Genomic DNA, 17,988 nt, shown 5'->3' on the forward strand with positions numbered 1-17,988 from the left:
CAATGAGAGTTTCCATGACAGATTGCATCATGCAGAAGAATGGATTCATAGCTTGAACACAGGCTTTTAAAATACCAAACTACACCAAACAAAGACAAAGAAATAGGAAAACAACAAAGAATAAAGTATATAAAAAGAACAAGATCTAGAAATAAAAATTTGTGCATTGTAGTAGTTACAGAATGAAAAGAAACTTACTCCATGGGGGTTGATGAGGCAGCTTAGTGGTTAGCGGTTCCTGCTTCCAAGTAGATGTTATGAGTTCCATCCTTGGAACCCACCTGATAGAACGAGAGAACATGAGTTGTGCTCCAATCTCCACACACATGATGATTTGCATGTGCAATGCAAATGCAAATAAGTATAGTTAAATAATAGTTTAAAGCCTTCCAAATATTGAGAAATACCTGAGCATCTAAGTGCAATAAATTAAAAGAACTCTGTTTAGATTAAACTAATATGGTCTTGTCAAACATAAGCTATATTTAAGCTCTCAAACGTTCAAGGCAAGGGACTGAACCAACTACCTAGGACAGAGAGGGCCTGAGGAAGCAAGGTCCACCAGGAGTAGAAGCCAGGAGCAAATCAAGTGACAGGAGTCAACCCAGTCCCGGTACATGAATGGATCAGGACTGATCCAGTGACCTTATCCAGAGTTGGCAAACTCCACCCAAACAGGGACAGGGGAGTAACTTCTGCATTTTCTGGAGGGAATGCCATCTGTTACAACCCCTTTGGATATCAATGTGGTGATTTCTCAGAAAATTAGGAAACAGCCTTCCTCAAGACCCGGTAATCTTACTTTTGGGTATATATCCAAAGGAGGCTCAATCATGCCACAAGGACATGTGCTCAGCTATGTTCATAGCAGCTTTGTTTGTCATATCCAGAACCTGGAAACAACCTAAATGCCCCTCGACCAAAAATTGATAAAGAAAATATTGTACATTTACACAATGGAGTACTACACAGCAAAAAAAATAATGACATCTTGAATTTTGCAGGAAAATTGATGGAGCTAGAAAACATTATTTTGAGTGAGGTAACCCAGACACATAAAGACAGTTATCACATGTACTCACTCATAGCTGGTTTTTAAACATATAGCAAAGAAAGCCAGCCTACAAACCACGAACCCAGAGAACACAGACAACAATGAGGTAAGTAAGAGAAACTTATATAGCTCTAATCTACATAAGAAGTATAAAAAGACAAGATCCCCTGAGTAAATTGGGAGCATGGGGACCATGGGGGAGGTTTTAAGGGGGAAAGGGAGAGGCAAGGATGGGGGCAGAGAAAAATGTAGAGTTCAATAATAATCAATAAAAAAAAGTCCAAGCCAAAAAATTCTTAAAACAAGAGACATAAGCCAAGTTACAAACAAGCAAGGCCTTAGGAAACTAGCATTCGAGTCTAAAACAGAAACTTTTCAGAAAAAGATTAAACTTTCCAATTAAAAGAGTCAATTGGCTGAATAGATGTTAAAAGTAAAATTCAACTATATGCTATCTACAAAACCTCATAAGATAGTGTGGAAGAATGGAAGGAAACCTACTGGTTTCAGAAAAGCAAAACAAGACAGGGATGAGGAAGGAAGATCTGTAGTTCATGTTGCAGAAAGGACACTCATGACCCTGACTAGCCTGGCTCCCAGGGTCATCAATGACAAAAATTTTGTCAGAAAGAGTCCACAATCAGAAAAAAATGATGTTAAGGAGAAGCAAGTTCATTCCATCTATTACCCTACAGAAATAGAACCCAGACTGAACTGAGGCAGTAGAAATAATAGAATCATAAACACCAATGATGACCATGGAAGACATAAAGGTCAACATAGCAAAAAAAATGTATATGTCTGTGCATGCATGTGTGAGTATGGACATTTGTGTGTTGACATGTTTGTGGAAAAATGTCCCAAAGTAATGCTCAGATTTATCCAGTCAAAAGAAACTGGAGCTGGAAGATGCGCTCAGCATCCATTTAGGAGGCTCAACCACTTTCAGGCAGCAGATGAATGGCCCAGGAATGATGCAAGACATTCACCAGAGCCTTTGGCATCACAAGCTTGCACTGCCCATGAGGCCTAGAGGGAGAAGGGCAGCAGTGCCTAGCTGCTCTGCAGTCTGGACCAGCAACCACTCACAATCCACTTAATGTGGACAATTCAGCAGAAACTATGTAGGTGCTGGTGGAAGTAAAGGAACTCGCAAGAGCAACAAGTACAGACACAGAGTTGAGACATGAAGCCTGGGGATAGAGCCTCCACATCATACACTATTTCAACACGATGGTTATATCTATATGACAACTGTTGGAGGAAGGCCGCTTGTTGGTTCCAGCCTCTCAGCCCCAAAATAATCACACAGAAGCTGTATTAATTAAATCACTGCTTAGCCCATTAACTCTAGCTTCTTATTGGCTTAATCTTCTATCTTAAGTTAACTCACCTCCATTAATCTGTGGATCACCATGAAGTTGTGGCCTTCATGGTGTGTTCAGCACTTCTGTCTCCAGCAGCAGCTCCATGACTGCTTTCTACTCTGCCCTTCTTTCTCCCAGCATTCAGTTCTGTCTTCTCTGCCTACCTCTGTTCTGCCCTGCTGTAAACTCAAGCCAGATTTTTTTTATTAGCAAATCATATTCACAGCATACAGAATAAAATCCCATATCACCTCCCCTTTTCTGTTTAAATAAAAAGTAAGGTTTTAACTTTAACATAGTAAAATTACATATAATAAAACAGGTATCAAGCATGAATTCCACTTACAATATTTATATCTTCTTTATCTTTTATCACAACTAAGGAAAACTATAACTATAAATAGTTCAACTCCATCAAAGACTCCACAAGGATATAATATTACCTACATTAACAGGAAGTGCATTGTAAGCAACTTCCAAAACTCTAGAATTGCCAGAGACATTTCGCTGCCTGGATAGTCACCCAAAGTTCTTCTGTACCATTGGGGCATCCGTCTTCAGCCTACGGACCCATAGTATCCAGCAGACATTTCCATGAAGCAGAAAATTTCAAAGACAGTTCTGCCTATATTGGCAGTTTGTCCGGCACTTTCTTCTGTGTTCTGCAGAATGTCTGGCAGACTCTTTCATGTAGCAGGAACCCCAAAGGACCATCTCACCTTTAGACAAGTTCAGCAGTCATTTCTCTGTGGGTCTAGTTCACATAGCATACCATCAAGCAGTCCAGGAAAGAGCAGTTTCTTCCCCAAATGGCTAATCAACTCCATAAGGAGCCTCTCCAATGCCCATTCATCTTCCTCTTGAAGAAGATTGGTGCTGCTAGGAGCATATGTGTCTCATTGCTATGAAAAGTCCTAAGTTCTTAAAACATTTAAATGCCATATTCTGTAGGTCTTTGAAAAGTTTGAAAATCACCTATCTAGTTTAATTATATCTCTATATGTCTAGGAAACCTAAATAACATGATTACAAGCTTGACTATTATAGATTACTCTCTATTTACCTATATTTCTTAATTATACATTATATTTTTAAATGAACTTCATAATCACAATACCTTAATCAAGAGCAGAAAAATATATATACACAGTATAACAAAATTGACCTTAAATTTGTATCAATAAACCAAGATCCATATCCATGCAAATCTTTACAGCATATCCCCATTTAAATGTAAAGAAATGATTTTAAACAATATTTGGAAATTTGGGCATAGTTCTCTAGACTACTTCATATTGACTGGGGAACTGTTTATCAAGTCTTTCATGGTATATCCTGTGTGCTAGGTTCATCAAACTCAGCAGTTGGGTGAAGTAATTTCTGGGGGGTGTTCATGGCAACCTTTCAGGGGCCCTTGGTCCATAAAATCACATTAGTCTCTAATGATTCCACAGGATCTCCTCCTTTGTTGAAACAAAAGAAGAGCCTTTTTCTTAGTTTTCTTACTCTATTACTTTCTACTTATTAATATTTATTTTATTATCTTTACTCCTTTAATCTATTTATATTACATTGACTGTCCCTTTACTCTTTTTCTTCTCTCTCCCAAGCCTATGTACATTCTTTAGACACTGCGACTTATTGAGAGTTCTTTTATGTCTGAATCTGTCCTATTGTGTATCTGTAATTCTTTACTGTACAGGGGCACTGCTTAAAATGCCAAGTGCTTCTTAAAAACTTGGAAGTCAGGACCACAAGGGGTGCACCCACCCACTGTGATAGTGGAACTGATCTATTGGGAGCTCACCAAGGCCAGCAGGACTAGGACTGAATAAGCATGGGATGAAACCGGATTTTCTGAACATGGCGGACAATGAAGGCTGATGAGAAGCCAAGGACAATGGCACTAGGTTTCGATCCTAATACATGAACTGGCTTTGTGGGAGCCTAGCCTGTTTGGATGCTCACCTTCCTGGTCCTGGATAGAAGTGGGAGGACCGTGAACTTCCCACAGGGCAGGGAATCTGGACTGCTCTTCATTCTCGAGAGGGAGGGGGAATGGAGTGGGGGGAGGGGGGAGGGGGATGGGAATGGGGAATGGGACGATGTGTGCGAGGAGGGGGAGGGAGATGGGAATTTTTTTTTTGCAACAACTAAAAAAAATAAAATAAAATAAAAACTTAAGCTGCGGAATTAGTAGGTCAAATACAGTACTTCCAGCTTTCTCAGCCCAGTCCAATATGATGGAGGAAGTCTGTTCATTACCTTTGAACCACATACATCACCTACCTCGGTTCTAAGTATCAGCAGCTCTATGTCAAGCCATTAAGCAGTTTGTAAGACACTGCTTACAAACCCCATTTAAATGCTCCATAGCTGGACCTCTTGAGAAAGACTTAGAGTTGCATTGGCAGCAAGGCACATAAAGCTGGCGTTTCAAAACTGCAACGTTTCCTGCTATCACTGAATCAGGAAAACCGCTCTCAAAGGAACTGTGGCATGCCACCAGCAAACAGCAAGAAGCTGTCTTAAACTCTGTATTTTTGTGTCTAGAATTACTTTAAAGCTTTCTCAGGTTTTATGTGGATTTGGGTTGGCCATGTGGGTGCCAATTTATTGAAGGAAGGATGTTTGTTGGTTCCAGCTGCTCAGCCCAAAATAATCACAGAGAAACTGTATTGATTGAATCACTGCTTGGGCCATTAGCCTTAGCTTATTATTTGCTAACTCTTGCATCTTAATTTAACCCATCTCTATTAATCTGTGCATCACCACGAGGTCATGACCTAAAAAGCAAAGTTTAAGCACGTCTGTCTCTGGCAGTGGCTCCATGGCTTCTCTCTACACCCCCTTCTTTCTACCAGCAATCAGTTCCATCTTCCCTGCTTATTTCTGCAATGACCTGCCATAGGCTCAAGCCAGCTTTCCTTATTAAACAATCATATTCACAACATACAGAGGTAAATCCTACATCAGACAACACTGTTCAATTTTTAAAAACAATAAAGAAAACTTTGGATAAAAAAATGAATAGATGAATAATGAAGGAAATGATAATTACTGTGCCTACCTAATATGTGCAGTATTCATATGTTAAAATACCACACTGTACACTTTAAATGTATACAGAAAAATATGGTGAAGAGAAAAATAAATAGCAAATAAATAAATGTTTTTGACTAACACAAAGTCAGGAAAGTGGGTGCAGGTCTGGCCCTTGGCCACTGAAGATGACAAATCATTTCTCTGCCTCTCAAGGTAAATCATTCACCTTAACTGAACATCTGCACTGTGAGAGCAAGCTCTGTCTGCTTTAACCTTTCTCCCTCCCACTGAGACACAGGCAGTCCTAAAGGATTTATAAAGGAGGTGGGAGGATTCATGAGACTGAGGGTAGCCTGCGACCCAGGAGTGGCTGCACCATGAGTGTCTCTGCTCTGAGCCCCACCAGACTCACAGGCAGCATCTCTGGCTTCCTGCAAGTGGCCTCTGTGCTTGGCTTGTTTCTGCTGCTGCTCAAAGCGGTCCAGTTCTACCTGCAGAGGAAATGGCTACTCAAGGCTTTCCAGCAGTTCCCATCCCCACCCTTTCACTGGTTCTTTGGACACAAGGTATGGAAAGAAAAGGGTGGGAGGGAGATCAGAGAGGATGGAGGTGCAGGGAGGATGGAGGTGCAGAGACTGACCATCAAGTTCACAGGACAAATCTCACTGTATAAGAAGTCCACATACTTCATGAGACACAGAGTTCAGGTTGAGACTCATTCCAGCATTAGGGTGGCTCAACCGGTCTGGCTGTAGCCAACTCTGTACTGAGAGCCCTGCACATGAAGGCTGTGTTTGAGCCTACCTAGTCTCCTCTTCTTCAACAGCCTCTGCTGTTCTCAAATAGCTTCTAGGAGGTTCCTTGCATAGTCGTTCACGGTTATTCTCTCCCAGCTCAGGGCTTGCTGGGAACACAGACATTGGTGAGAAGGAAGCCTGGTCCCATGGGGTTCTTGGTGTGGCAATGGTACACATCTCAGGAGCTGTCAAGCACAGGAATATTTAACCTGAAGGAATGAACAGTTACCTGGCCCAGATGATTCCCTACCCCAGATGAATATTCAGGATGGGTGGATAACAACTAAAATCCTGAAATCATGGCACAGAAAGGAATAAAGCTGTGTAGTGTCCTCACATGAGGGCACCGATGTCAGAATTTCCTCAGGGTCTGTTTAATTCTCTATGCTCCTTCACAACCCATACTCTAAGCAATTTTCATAAACACACCATCACTTCCCTACACCACAGTGCTCAGTTCAAGAAACAGGCACACGTGTCTGAGGTCTCCCAGGAAGGAGATAGTGCAGCTCCTTGAATATTATGAACGGAAGGTATTGACCCCTTGCACTGTCACCCAGGAAATAAGGACCAGAACCAAGAAGTAGGATACATAAAGAAGCATTAACAAAGGATTTTCAATTAATGTTCTTAGAAGGACTTGGGGATGTGGTACTTGGTGCAGAGCTGAGGATCCACCCAACAGCACTGTCAATTCCAGCTCAGGACCAATCCCCGGTGTAGCAAAGCTCTGAGTGATAGCACAGATGGTCCATCAAAAAGTTACAAACCCTGGCTGCATCTGGAGAACTATGTTCCCATGCTTGTTGTTCTCTTGTCCTCAGGCCAAAAAAAAACTAAACTAGAGTCCCACCTCTTTATTTTTCCCTCAACAGGAGTTCGATGGTGATCAGGAGCTACAGCTGATTAAGAAGGCTGTGGAGAATTTCCCAAGCGCCTTCCCTCGCTGGGTATGGGGGAGCCAAGCTTACTTTACTGTCTATGACCCAGACTACATGAAGTTGATTCTAGGGCGATCAGGTGAGCCTATATCATTCATAAATATTCGTGCTGTCATCTTTGTAAGTAGAGCGAGGCTGTCAAATTGAAGAACACTATAGTACTCGAACATTTTCATAAATACCCTACCAACCATTCTCCCAGGAGACAGGCCAGAATATGATCAACACCTCTCAGTACTGAAATTTCAAGTTTTTAGTCAAAAGTCTTTATCTTTCTTTGCTCTTTAATCAAATTAAGTTGGTAATTCACGTAAATTGTTCCAGGTCTAAAAAGAACACCTCAAATGGATTTTGGTTTGAGTTTGAAATCTCAATTGTTAGCTGCCTAGAATCACTGGATAACTAACTCATGATCTACTGTAACACACACACATGCACACGTGCACACACACACACACACACACACATACACACATACACACACTGCACACACACACACACACACATACACACATACACACACTGCACACACACACACACATACACACACACACACACACACATGCACACGTGCACATACACACACACACACACACAGTCACACCTGTTCTTCTCTTTGAGTATGGGCACACGGCCTGTTCCTCACCAATTCACCATCTGTGCTTCGGAGGAGTTCAGCTACTGCTACATGAATCCTGCCTTCCTAAGCCTGACTGTCAGAACAAAGCTAGAAGGAGAGAGAGGAAATGGACAGTGACACAGGACAGTCTGCCAACAGACAGCTCTTAAAAGATCCCAGATCCGTGCCTTCCACCACAGCTGCCTCGGAGCTGCCTGACTTATCCCATGTCTTGTTTCTGTTTCATGCCTGACTTATCCCATGTCTTGTTTCTGTTTCAGATCCAAAGGCACATGGAGCCTACAGATTGCTGGCTCCTTGGATTGGTATGTGTGTCTGCATGGAGAATGTGGTCTGGCCCCAGTTAGAGCATCCAAGATCTGTGACTCTGATTCACAGAGAACAAAATGTGACAGGCTACCAGTGCCTTCATCTAGCCCTCCTCTCCCTGGCCCCCAAAAAGTAGAAACTAGGCCTCTGACCTTTCACTGCTCCAAACAGTTCTAGCTAACCATTGTGTATGTCCTGCATTGATCTACACGCCATTCCCAATTCTTTTGCAATATTTATCTCACAGTTGTAATCATCACAAACTGTATGCCAGTCCTGCAAGCAAGGGAATTCATGTTCTGAACTCTACCATTCTTAGTCCTCATCCTGTTTCACTCCATAGAGCCCTTTCCCCACCAAATGCATGTGTGCATATACACACACACACACACACACACACTCACACATACACATAGATTACCTAATGGGCTCTCTAATTCCAACTCTCTCACACACACCCATCTCTGGCCCAGGCTATGGTTTGCTCTTGCTGAATGGACAGCCGTGGTTCCAGCACCGGCGCATGCTGACCCCAGCCTTCCACTATGACATTCTGAAGCCCTACGTGAAAACCATGGCCGACTCTGTCCAGTTGATGCTCGTGAGTTTATTTGATTTTCTTCTCCTCTACTCCCCTCAGCTCTGCTGTCCTTTCTACATCACTGGCTGCTTCTAATCCTGCTAGGACTACCACAGCTTCACCATCATCATCATCTTCTTCTTCCTTCTCATCTCACTCCTCACACTCCCCTCACTCTTCTTTTGCTCTCTCTAACTCTTCTCCTACACAGAGTGTGCACCAACAATCTCCATATGTGTATTCTAGTAGGAATACAAGTTCTTCCAACATAGGCAGAACAGAAATATTCCAGGTATGAAATATGATCATACTTGCTCATTGCCCAAGGCAAAAGCATCTTGATATATAGAGACTCCAATTACCTATTCACGTCCTCAAATTCAGAGGAACTTCCTAGGACAATACCGAGTCAGTGTTTTTCTGTGTTTCAGTGCCTCTGCATGGACTTGACTGATTTCACAGATAAACAGACACAAAATCCACACTGTCATAGCCAAGCTCCCCATACCACAAACTATCAAAAGAACTCTGAACTGTGACTCAATTGTTCTCCACAAGCTTTTGATGAATACATAGTAACTGAAGTCACTGGTAGTTCTGTTTGAAGTGCAAATAGTGGCTTCCTGGGCTTTCTTATGCTCTATACATGGAGTCCTGCCATTGTCTCAGGTCAGGCTCAGCTCTCCTATACTGACACATCGTCTTCTTTACCCTGAAAACAGCATCATTTGTCAGATAAAACACCTTAACTAGTTGCACATAACTTGTTTCCTATCTTAAAGGTTTCTAAATTTAATTTTGAAATAATTTACAAGATTTGATTTGCAATCTGTATAATATATTGTCTAAATTGAAGGACAAAGAACACATATCTGAAAATATATGGAAATTATACAGTATATGAGCACAGGTCTTCTGTGGATATTAGGTCAATGTTCCCCTCTCACTGCAGGACAAATGGGAACAGCTGGCTGCACAGGGCTCCTCTATAGAGATCTTTCAACACATCTCCTTGATGACCCTTGACACCGTCATGAAGTGTGCCTTCAGCCACAAGGGTAGTGTCCAGGTGGATGGGTAAGTGTCCACCTTTCAACTTCAGGGCCTTTGGTCTCACCTACTGGGATGGTCTCATCTGACATGCAGGAGGTGAGGCACCGTGGATACTTGCCTCCACAAAAAAGTCAAGACTCTGAACCCATTACAGATCATTTACTTACACAATCCAACCCTGACCCAACCACAGACCAGTGATCCTTACCTAAGGTGGATGCTTACATATTCATGTTACCTTCTGTAGTCTTGAAAATTACAAGGGTTATAAAACAGAATTAAGGTGTGCCTCAATGCTCTCTGTCTCTATGATACAGAAAAATCCAAGAGTTCATTTATCTGGAGGTCAGATCTCTCCATAGTCTAATCTGTTCTGTATCTTCTTCCTCAGAAATTATAAGACCTACATCCAGGCCATTGGGGACCTGAACAATTTATTTCATTACCGCGTGAGAAACATCTTTCATCAGAATGACACCATCTACAGTCTGTCCTCCAATGGCCGCTTGGCCGATCGTGCCTGTCAACTTGCCCATGATCATACAGGTTCTGTCTGTAGCTCACATTTCCCCTCCCTTCCCAGGGTTAGCTCAAAGGGGCTGTTGATGACTTCTGAGACCGATCTAGGCCCTTCAGTGCCCTATAGTGCCTGGGTCACACACATCTAGATATTCTCAAACTGCAAATGTTTGAGTTGGGATGTCAGAATTTTAGGGACTGTATAGGTGTCATCATATTGGTTACTTTTAGTGAGATATGACCCAGCATCTCAAGCAGAGGTTCCTTGGCCCGTGGCCCTTGTCTACATCAGATTGTACTGGTCTTTTAAACCTGCCCACTCCTTACTTGCTGATCCATGCATAGCACATAGCTTTAGGCAAGGAGACACATGGTGCTACATGGGGTTACTGTAGCTCTGGGGTCTGTGTGATATTAATGTTCTGGAACAGATGGAGTGATCAAGCTGAGAAAGGATCAGCTGCAGGATGAGGGAGAGCTGGAGAAGGTCAAGAAGAAGAGACGTTTGGATTTTCTGGACATCCTCTTGTTTGCCAGAGTGAGTGTGTATCACAGAGAGTCTGCCTGGGAGCACACAGCAAGGAACAAGCACAACTCTGATGACACCTGTTGCCTCCCTCAGACGGAGAATGGGGATAGCTTGTCTGACAAGGACATCCGTGCTGAGGTGGACACATTCATGTTCGAGGGCCATGACACCACCGCCAGTGGACTCTCCTGGATCTTCTATGCTCTGGCCACACACCCTGAACACCAACAGAGATGCAGGGAGGAAGTTCAGAGCCTCCTGGGGGATGGATCCTCCATCACCTGGTAAGAGTTTAAAAGGTGGAAGAACCCTTATTCTTTGGGTAGGGAGGAGCCACTGGTCTCCAGTCTACCTGAACATCAGGATGGACCTTGTTTCAGGGACCACCTGGACCAGATGCCCTACACCACCATGTGCATCAAGGAGGCCATGAGGCTCTACCCACCTGTCCCAGGTGTTGTCAGAGAGCTCAGCACACCTGTCACCTTCCCTGATGGGCGCTCTCTACCCAAAGGTATGAGTTTCCAAGGTCTGGTCACCTAAACTCATTCCAGAGATAAGGGAGGATCAGCAATCTGTGTGCTCTAACAGTCCTGAATTCTGCTTGGTGCCCATTTCCTTTTTAGCAATAGATTACTCTAACTTATAAATACATTTTCCAAAGTGGTACATAAGCTTAAATTATCTTCTATAAAGTAAAAGGATCTCCAATTCTGATAGTTTGCATGAATAATTTTAAGTATATCTCTCCCTCACTAGATAACACTCCTATTAAATCTGCATCCTTCTCATGATGCATCCATTCAGTTTGGGAACACTGACATTCTTTGATTCTTATACTCTAGACTCAATCCAGATGATAACACTATGTAATTTCATAGCCATTCTTATCCTTCATATGTCCTCACTGTCACATAAGTATGTGTTCATGTTGTAGCTGAGAACACATTTGCACATTTGCACATACAAGTGGAAGCCAAAGGTCAACAATAGTTTTATTCCTCAGATACCATCCACCTTGATAATTTTGAGGTCAGAAGGTCTCTCACTGATCTGTAAGTCACCTATTAGGCTAGGCTGGATGTCCAGTGGGTGCCGGTCCCCACCTCACCAGCATTCAAGGACAATATGCGCCACTAAAACAGCTTTTCATATGGGTTCTGCAAACCAAGCATAGGTTTTTAAGCTTCTACATGTCTTCACCAGTTCATCTGTCTCCCCAACTCTAATGGTCACATCTTTTGTCATCCTCTACCCTTGATATAATTTGTACAAATTTTACCCATAAAGAACTTGTATTGTTATATAAATCAGTAAAAACAAAATGTCTGCAAGCTCTTGTCAAGGTTATTCTTTAGTCTCCATAAGCTGATGATGGTAAGAACCTATTGCTGAAGACACGATTTACGTATGTCATCAAACACAGAGAAAATTACAATACTGAATAGGCCTTTTCTTCAAGCTTGTTTAACTGATAATTTGACATTTTTACATACATATATATATATATATATATATATATATAATGACTCAATCTTTGAAAAATTACATATAAGAAATTATTAAATATGGTATTATGACTTTAACTCTCAAATGCTATTTGATAAGATGTACCCAATAGATAAAAAATCAGAGAGTCTAAGGAAGCATGTTTCTTTCATGGATCAAAGCAAATGAAGGAGATCAATAAATCCCATGTAATGAGTCATATATGGTCCAGTCCCTGAGAAGCACTCAGGTTGATGGTAGAGATGAACTGGTGACCAGATGCTAGATCAACCCTTGCAATGTCAAGAGATCACTTTTTGTCTCACACCTTATTCTGTCAAACTCCTTTTGTAAATTACTACTTTAGTGATGTTCTAAAATCCCTTTCTGAAATAATATTAACTCACCTTAAAATCCACCCTAAAACAACAGGGAGGGGACCATATTGGGGACTGAATTCTTTGGCATCGTTGCAGAAATTCTTCATCAAACCTAAGTTCTAAGCTGATTCACTCCCAAAACTTGGGTTTATGTCTTTCTTGCTTCTCTTTCTTTAACATTTTTTTTTTTTTTTGGTTTTTCAAGACAGGGTTTCTCTGTGGTTTTGGAGCCTGTCCTGGAACTAGCTCTTGTAGACCAGGCTGGTCTCGAACTCACAAAGATCCGCCTGCCTCTGCCTCCCAAGTGCTGGGATTAAAGGCGTGTGCCACCACCACCCGGCTTTTAACATTATTTTTATACTCCTCATTTGTACCCCAAATTCATTTCCAAGTCACCCACATCTACCCTTAGTGATGATGTTTATTAGCATGTCCTTTTGTGCAGGCGTGTCCCCACTGTCTCGGGAACCAAGGTTGACATCCTGGGTATAACCCACCATCTCCCCTATTCCTTTCTGCCCCACAGGTGTCTCTGTCATGCTCTCCATTTACGCACTCCACCACAACCCGAAGGTGTGGCCAAACCCAGAGGTAGGAGGCTCCACAGGAGGGCAGGAGGAGATCCCTCCAGACCACACCCTGCTGTCCCCAGTTCTAGCACCTTGTCCCCTGGTGAGCTGAGAGCAGCGGTATAACATCTACTTCTCCTGACAAAGGTGTCATGTCCCTGCAGGTGTTTGACCCTTCCAGGTTTGCACCAGATTCTCCCCGACACAGCCATTCATACCTGCCCTTCTCGGGAGGAGCAAGGTGAGACATCCTGTGTATATTGATGTATACTGTGGGAATATTTCCAGCATACCTTGATGTATTTGACCTCATGCATACATGATATCTTTAGATATATTCTAATGGTAGATATGGGGGAAAGCTTCTTGGGAATGAGTCTGTACACATAAGGAGAGTAGCATTGCAGGAGACACTGTGAAGACCTTGACCCACTGCACTTCCCATTGGCCAGAAAAATGTATATATCAGTGGATGCCACAACTTGCAAATGCTCTCATATATTGGGGGAAGGACTGTAAGTTGATCTTTTTATCCTGTGAATTTAACTTCATCGTCCAGCTTTTCAAGTTTCAGGACTCTTAGGTACCATGCCTTTTTCTGCACTTAAGCCAGGCCAAGTATCTTTCCTGGGTACTTCTCAAATTTTAGAATTACTGTGGAAAATGATAATTTTTCTTGGGTGTCAGCCCTGGACAACTGTCCATCAGACACTCATGGTGTTACAGAAAGTCTTTTAAGGGAACATTTATTCCACATCCATGGACTCCACCCAGCACAATCAGAGACTCAGTGCCGATGTGCACATCCCTCTTGTAACTGCCCAAGGCCAAACCTTGACAAATAATATATATTGTTGACATTACACTTAGACTGTCTTCAGAAAAAAAAAGCATTAAAGAATAGGAGAATAAACTGATTTTTGAGAAAACCCTCTGTTTTTTATAACACATAACATTTGTTAAGGTTCTTGGTGAGTGAAGTATAAAACCATCCTGAAATAGATACTGAACAAGTTGAAGGCTTTTCAATGGCTTCTAGGAAAATCCTCAAGGCTCCCATGAAACCCAACTTACTGTTAGCTTAAAAGGAGGAGCACGGAAGGTTTATCTGATCCTATACTTAATGAATTACTCAAGTGGCAAATGAGATTTCACAGAGCAGGATTCAAGTCACTTGTTCTTCCAGACACAGGCTGTCTAGCATTTGGCGTACTTCACGTTGAATGCTCCCCCATCCACACACTGAAAATCATGACACTTACACTAGAGGACAGCAGAGAATTGGGTAACTCAGCCTAAGTTGGAATGAAGCATATTGCTGCTGGCGTTTTCTGAGACAGGCTCAGGCTTGCCTGGAGTCCATGATCCCTCTGCCTCAACTTTCCAAGTTCTGAGATCCACAAGAGACCACTACACCTTGCTTTGCTCAGAAGTTTTTTTTTAATTTCCATTGTAATACGTTCCATTATTTATTCCTTAAATTTAAGTGAGTTACAATTTAGAGCCAAATAAAAATGTTTATTTGAATTTAAAATAAATTATTAAGGAGTTCCTGTGTGTCAGGTGTGATGCTGGATTTTTTAAAAAAAAAGGAAATGAAGGATACTCTCCCACCCTTGCCTCCAACTCAAAACTGTATTCCACAAAGACAAATATATCTGAAGTCAAAATATCTTCTTCCTCCATTCTTGCCCTCATTCATTGAACAGTTTTCTAAATGTTTCATGTTCCTGACATCATCGCATGCCCTGATTGTAGCTTATCATTAAATATCACACTGATGATTCTGTGGGTGCCCTGGAAGAAAGGAAAATCAGCAAAGAAATGAGAGGCAGCTGCTCGTTGGCCTGAGCTTAGGGAATATATAGTCTGAGGGAGAGGAGACATTGTCAACACATCAACAACTTGATCTGAACTAGGAAGTGAGATGGGCAGAAAAGAGGTGAGGAAACCCAGCCAGTAGAAGGTTGGCTGCAGCTAGGCATCTGAATATAGCCCTACCTGATAGAGGTACAGAGAGGATCTTTGTAGGCAGAAACTCGGGGAGATCAGGGAAGTCTGAAAAGAAAACTGAAGCAGGAACAAGAGACATTTCTGAAGTGCAATTAGAAGGCAAAACATGCTGATTGAGGAGTTAGAGATACCCTAATTAGGAGGAAGATGGGACCACCAATTGAGGACCCCAACAGATCCCACTTAGGAACTTTCCTGCTGAAATCTGACTCCATTCCATGAAAGCATGCCCTAGATCTCTCCGGGTGAAGTAAACTAAGCAATGATTAACTTTGTAAATAATTCACAAGTGTGAGCTCTAATGCTTAGAGTGCTGGCCTAACAGACTTCATAACCTTAAAAGAACTAGAGTCAAAGTAGCCTTGAAATACACAGGGGCTGAATCAAAGTCCGGAAAGCCACAGCCTGGGGAAGAAGTGGGCATGGCCTGTAATGACAGAGGTTAGACTGGACCTATGAAGGTAGCCCCTGAATGCTGTTCTGGGCTATTTCAGGGGCCTCTCATGCTGAGGTCAGAAGTCATTGAGTTTCATTGTCCCTTTCTGACCCAGGAACTGCATTGGGAAACAATTTGCTATGAATGAGCTCAAGGTGGTTGTGGCCCTGACCCTGCTCCGCTTTGAGCTGCTACCAGATTGCACCAGGGTCCCAGTCCCCTTACCACGACTTGTGTTGAAATCCAAGAATGGGATCTACCTGCATCTCAAGAAGATTCACTAATTCTGGTAGGGACAAGGACAGGCTCCATAAGCATTCTGCCTGACACATCCTGTCTTCATGTCATCTGTTTCTGTCACCATCTGGCTTTCTATCTGATCATCTTTCCTCCCTCCTTTGCTCCCATGTCTCCTGGCCTCCTCTCTCTCTCTCTCTATCTCTCTCTCTCTCTCTCTCTCTCTCTCTCTCTCTCTCTCTCTCCTCCCTCCCTCCCTCTCTCCCTCCCTCTCCCTCCCCCCTTTCTCTTTCTCCCTCTCCCTCCCTCTCTTTCTTTCTTCCTCTCTCTCTCTTTCTCTCTCTCTGTGTTTCTCTCTTTCCAGCTCCCCCTTTCTCTCTTCTGCTCTCTTTCTCTCTTTTTGCTTATTCTAGATTTTCTATTTGTCTTTCTGTCTCTTACTACCCACATCTGATCCCGAGTCTTCTCTGTCCTCCAGCCTCCTCTCCTTGCCTTTTACCTTTCTGTCGTCTTATTTTTGCTACATGATTCTTCATTACACCAATAATAAACTGTCACAACCTAGGTGGTCTGAAATAACTGAATGTCATTATCTTACAGTTCTGGATCTCAGAAGTCTGAAATGGCAAAAAACCAAGTTTCTGGAGAGTTCTCTAGATAGTTGTCCTTCTGCACTTTCATTTTAAATCATCATTCCTTGGCACTGAACTGTCACCCTGTTTTGAAGCCAGCCTCCACTGAACCCGTATCTTCTAATTTCTTTCCCATTTGTAAAGACTCTTGTGACATCATCAAGCCCACTAAAAATCCAAGGTAATTTCCCCAGCTTAATATGTATTTCTCAATGCAACATGCATGGGTTCCAAACTTAGGGCTTGAACATGATTGCGATATCATTGTGAAGCCTGGCATGGTCTTTACATGACTGTCACCTGGTTGCTTTGTCTACATCACTCCTGTATATCCTACACCTGACTGTCCTTCACACAAGTTTCTTCACCTTTCCTCTTTTGAACAATAAAGTTCCCAGAGTCACACACAGTGTTTGTCATGATTCCATGTTGCTTGAAACTGCTCCTGGATCAGGATCCATGACGCCATGGACAGATTTCCCTGGTATGCCATGCCCTGCTTCCTAGAATGGCTTCTCTTGAATTCACTGTCTGCAACCAGGACTTCCTTCCTAGTCCTTCTACTTAGCTGGGCTTGCACAGAGTGGTTCTGAGGAAGGGCAGGAGAGACCAGACTGAATACTCAGTACCTGACCAAGGGGAGAGCTGGGCAGGAACATGAGCCCAAATCGTCATACTCAGAATGTTCAAGCAGTACAGAAAATCTCATGCTGGCCATGCTGAGAACAAAGGAAACTGAGAGCACAGAACAGAATGCTGGGTACCCAGCCGAGGGCACACACTCTAACCACAGGATTCCAAACGGGATGAAATGTGTGGCCAGAAAGCGATTCTACTGCCTGGAAGCAATGAGCAAGACTGGCTGAGTTCACAGTCCTGAGCATTCCCCTGCATGATGCATGCAAAGTGACATTCATGCCAGCGCTCTCTACACTCCCACAGCACATTCCACTCACACATGGTGGACATTGCATGCCCAAGAACAGGGCACCCTCACGGTGTGTTTGAAAAGTCAGAAAGATGAATCTGTGGTCATCTGTGATGGCCACCAGTTCCAGTGTCCACTCTACCTCACCAGGAAGTCCCAACACACACACACACATAAACAAGTACATACTCTAGTGTTCAAGAGATCACACCCAAACATCTGAGTCAGAGATCTTGGCTTTATTTCCACTGATACACATGCTCAAAAAGAACTGGTAGTAATGAAGGAGTTTTGAACAAAACACATCAGAGTCAGGAAGCCTCAGTTCAAGTTCCTCCTAGATTAATGTCTCTCAGGATGCTTTCCTCAGTATTAAAATATAGTCACAGCTTTCTCCTACCAGAGAAGGGATGCCTCCATCCTGTCCTGACCTCACAATGGCCAAGGTTCTGAAGATCTAAAAGGATAAAG

At 42.7% G+C, this 17,988-nt stretch overlaps 1 protein-coding gene across 2 annotated transcripts in view; it reads left to right on the top strand.

The window, feature by feature from the left end:
• Positions 1 to 16,196, top strand: part of LOC142834332 (cytochrome P450 4A10-like) — a 41,941-nt gene extending 25,745 nt beyond the window's left edge. Inside the window, exons 1-12 of one of the 2 annotated variants that reach the window (XM_075946720.1) lie at positions 5,785 to 6,032; positions 7,139 to 7,283; positions 8,105 to 8,149; positions 8,627 to 8,754; positions 9,686 to 9,810; positions 10,178 to 10,332; positions 10,737 to 10,843; positions 10,928 to 11,118; positions 11,215 to 11,348; positions 13,229 to 13,293; positions 13,436 to 13,512; positions 15,836 to 16,196. In XM_075946720.1, coding sequence (XP_075802835.1) covers positions 5,844 to 6,032; positions 7,139 to 7,283; positions 8,105 to 8,149; positions 8,627 to 8,754; positions 9,686 to 9,810; positions 10,178 to 10,332; positions 10,737 to 10,843; positions 10,928 to 11,118; positions 11,215 to 11,348; positions 13,229 to 13,293; positions 13,436 to 13,512; positions 15,836 to 16,004 — 1,530 coding nt within the window. In that variant the 5' untranslated portion in view covers positions 5,785 to 5,843 and the 3' untranslated portion in view covers positions 16,005 to 16,196. Of the gene's footprint in view, positions 1 to 5,784; positions 6,033 to 7,138; positions 7,284 to 8,104; positions 8,150 to 8,626; positions 8,755 to 9,685; positions 9,811 to 10,177; positions 10,333 to 10,736; positions 10,844 to 10,927; positions 11,119 to 11,214; positions 11,349 to 13,228; positions 13,294 to 13,435; positions 13,513 to 15,835 lie in introns of those variants that run through there. The other variant, XM_075946721.1, reaches the window with a different exon arrangement.
• The last annotated feature ends 1,792 nt before the right edge of the window (positions 16,197 to 17,988 follow it).

Source organism: Microtus pennsylvanicus, chromosome 13, assembly GCF_037038515.1.
Source record: "Microtus pennsylvanicus isolate mMicPen1 chromosome 13, mMicPen1.hap1, whole genome shotgun sequence".
In the NCBI taxonomy this organism is placed as follows: domain Eukaryota; kingdom Metazoa; phylum Chordata; class Mammalia; order Rodentia; family Cricetidae; genus Microtus; species Microtus pennsylvanicus.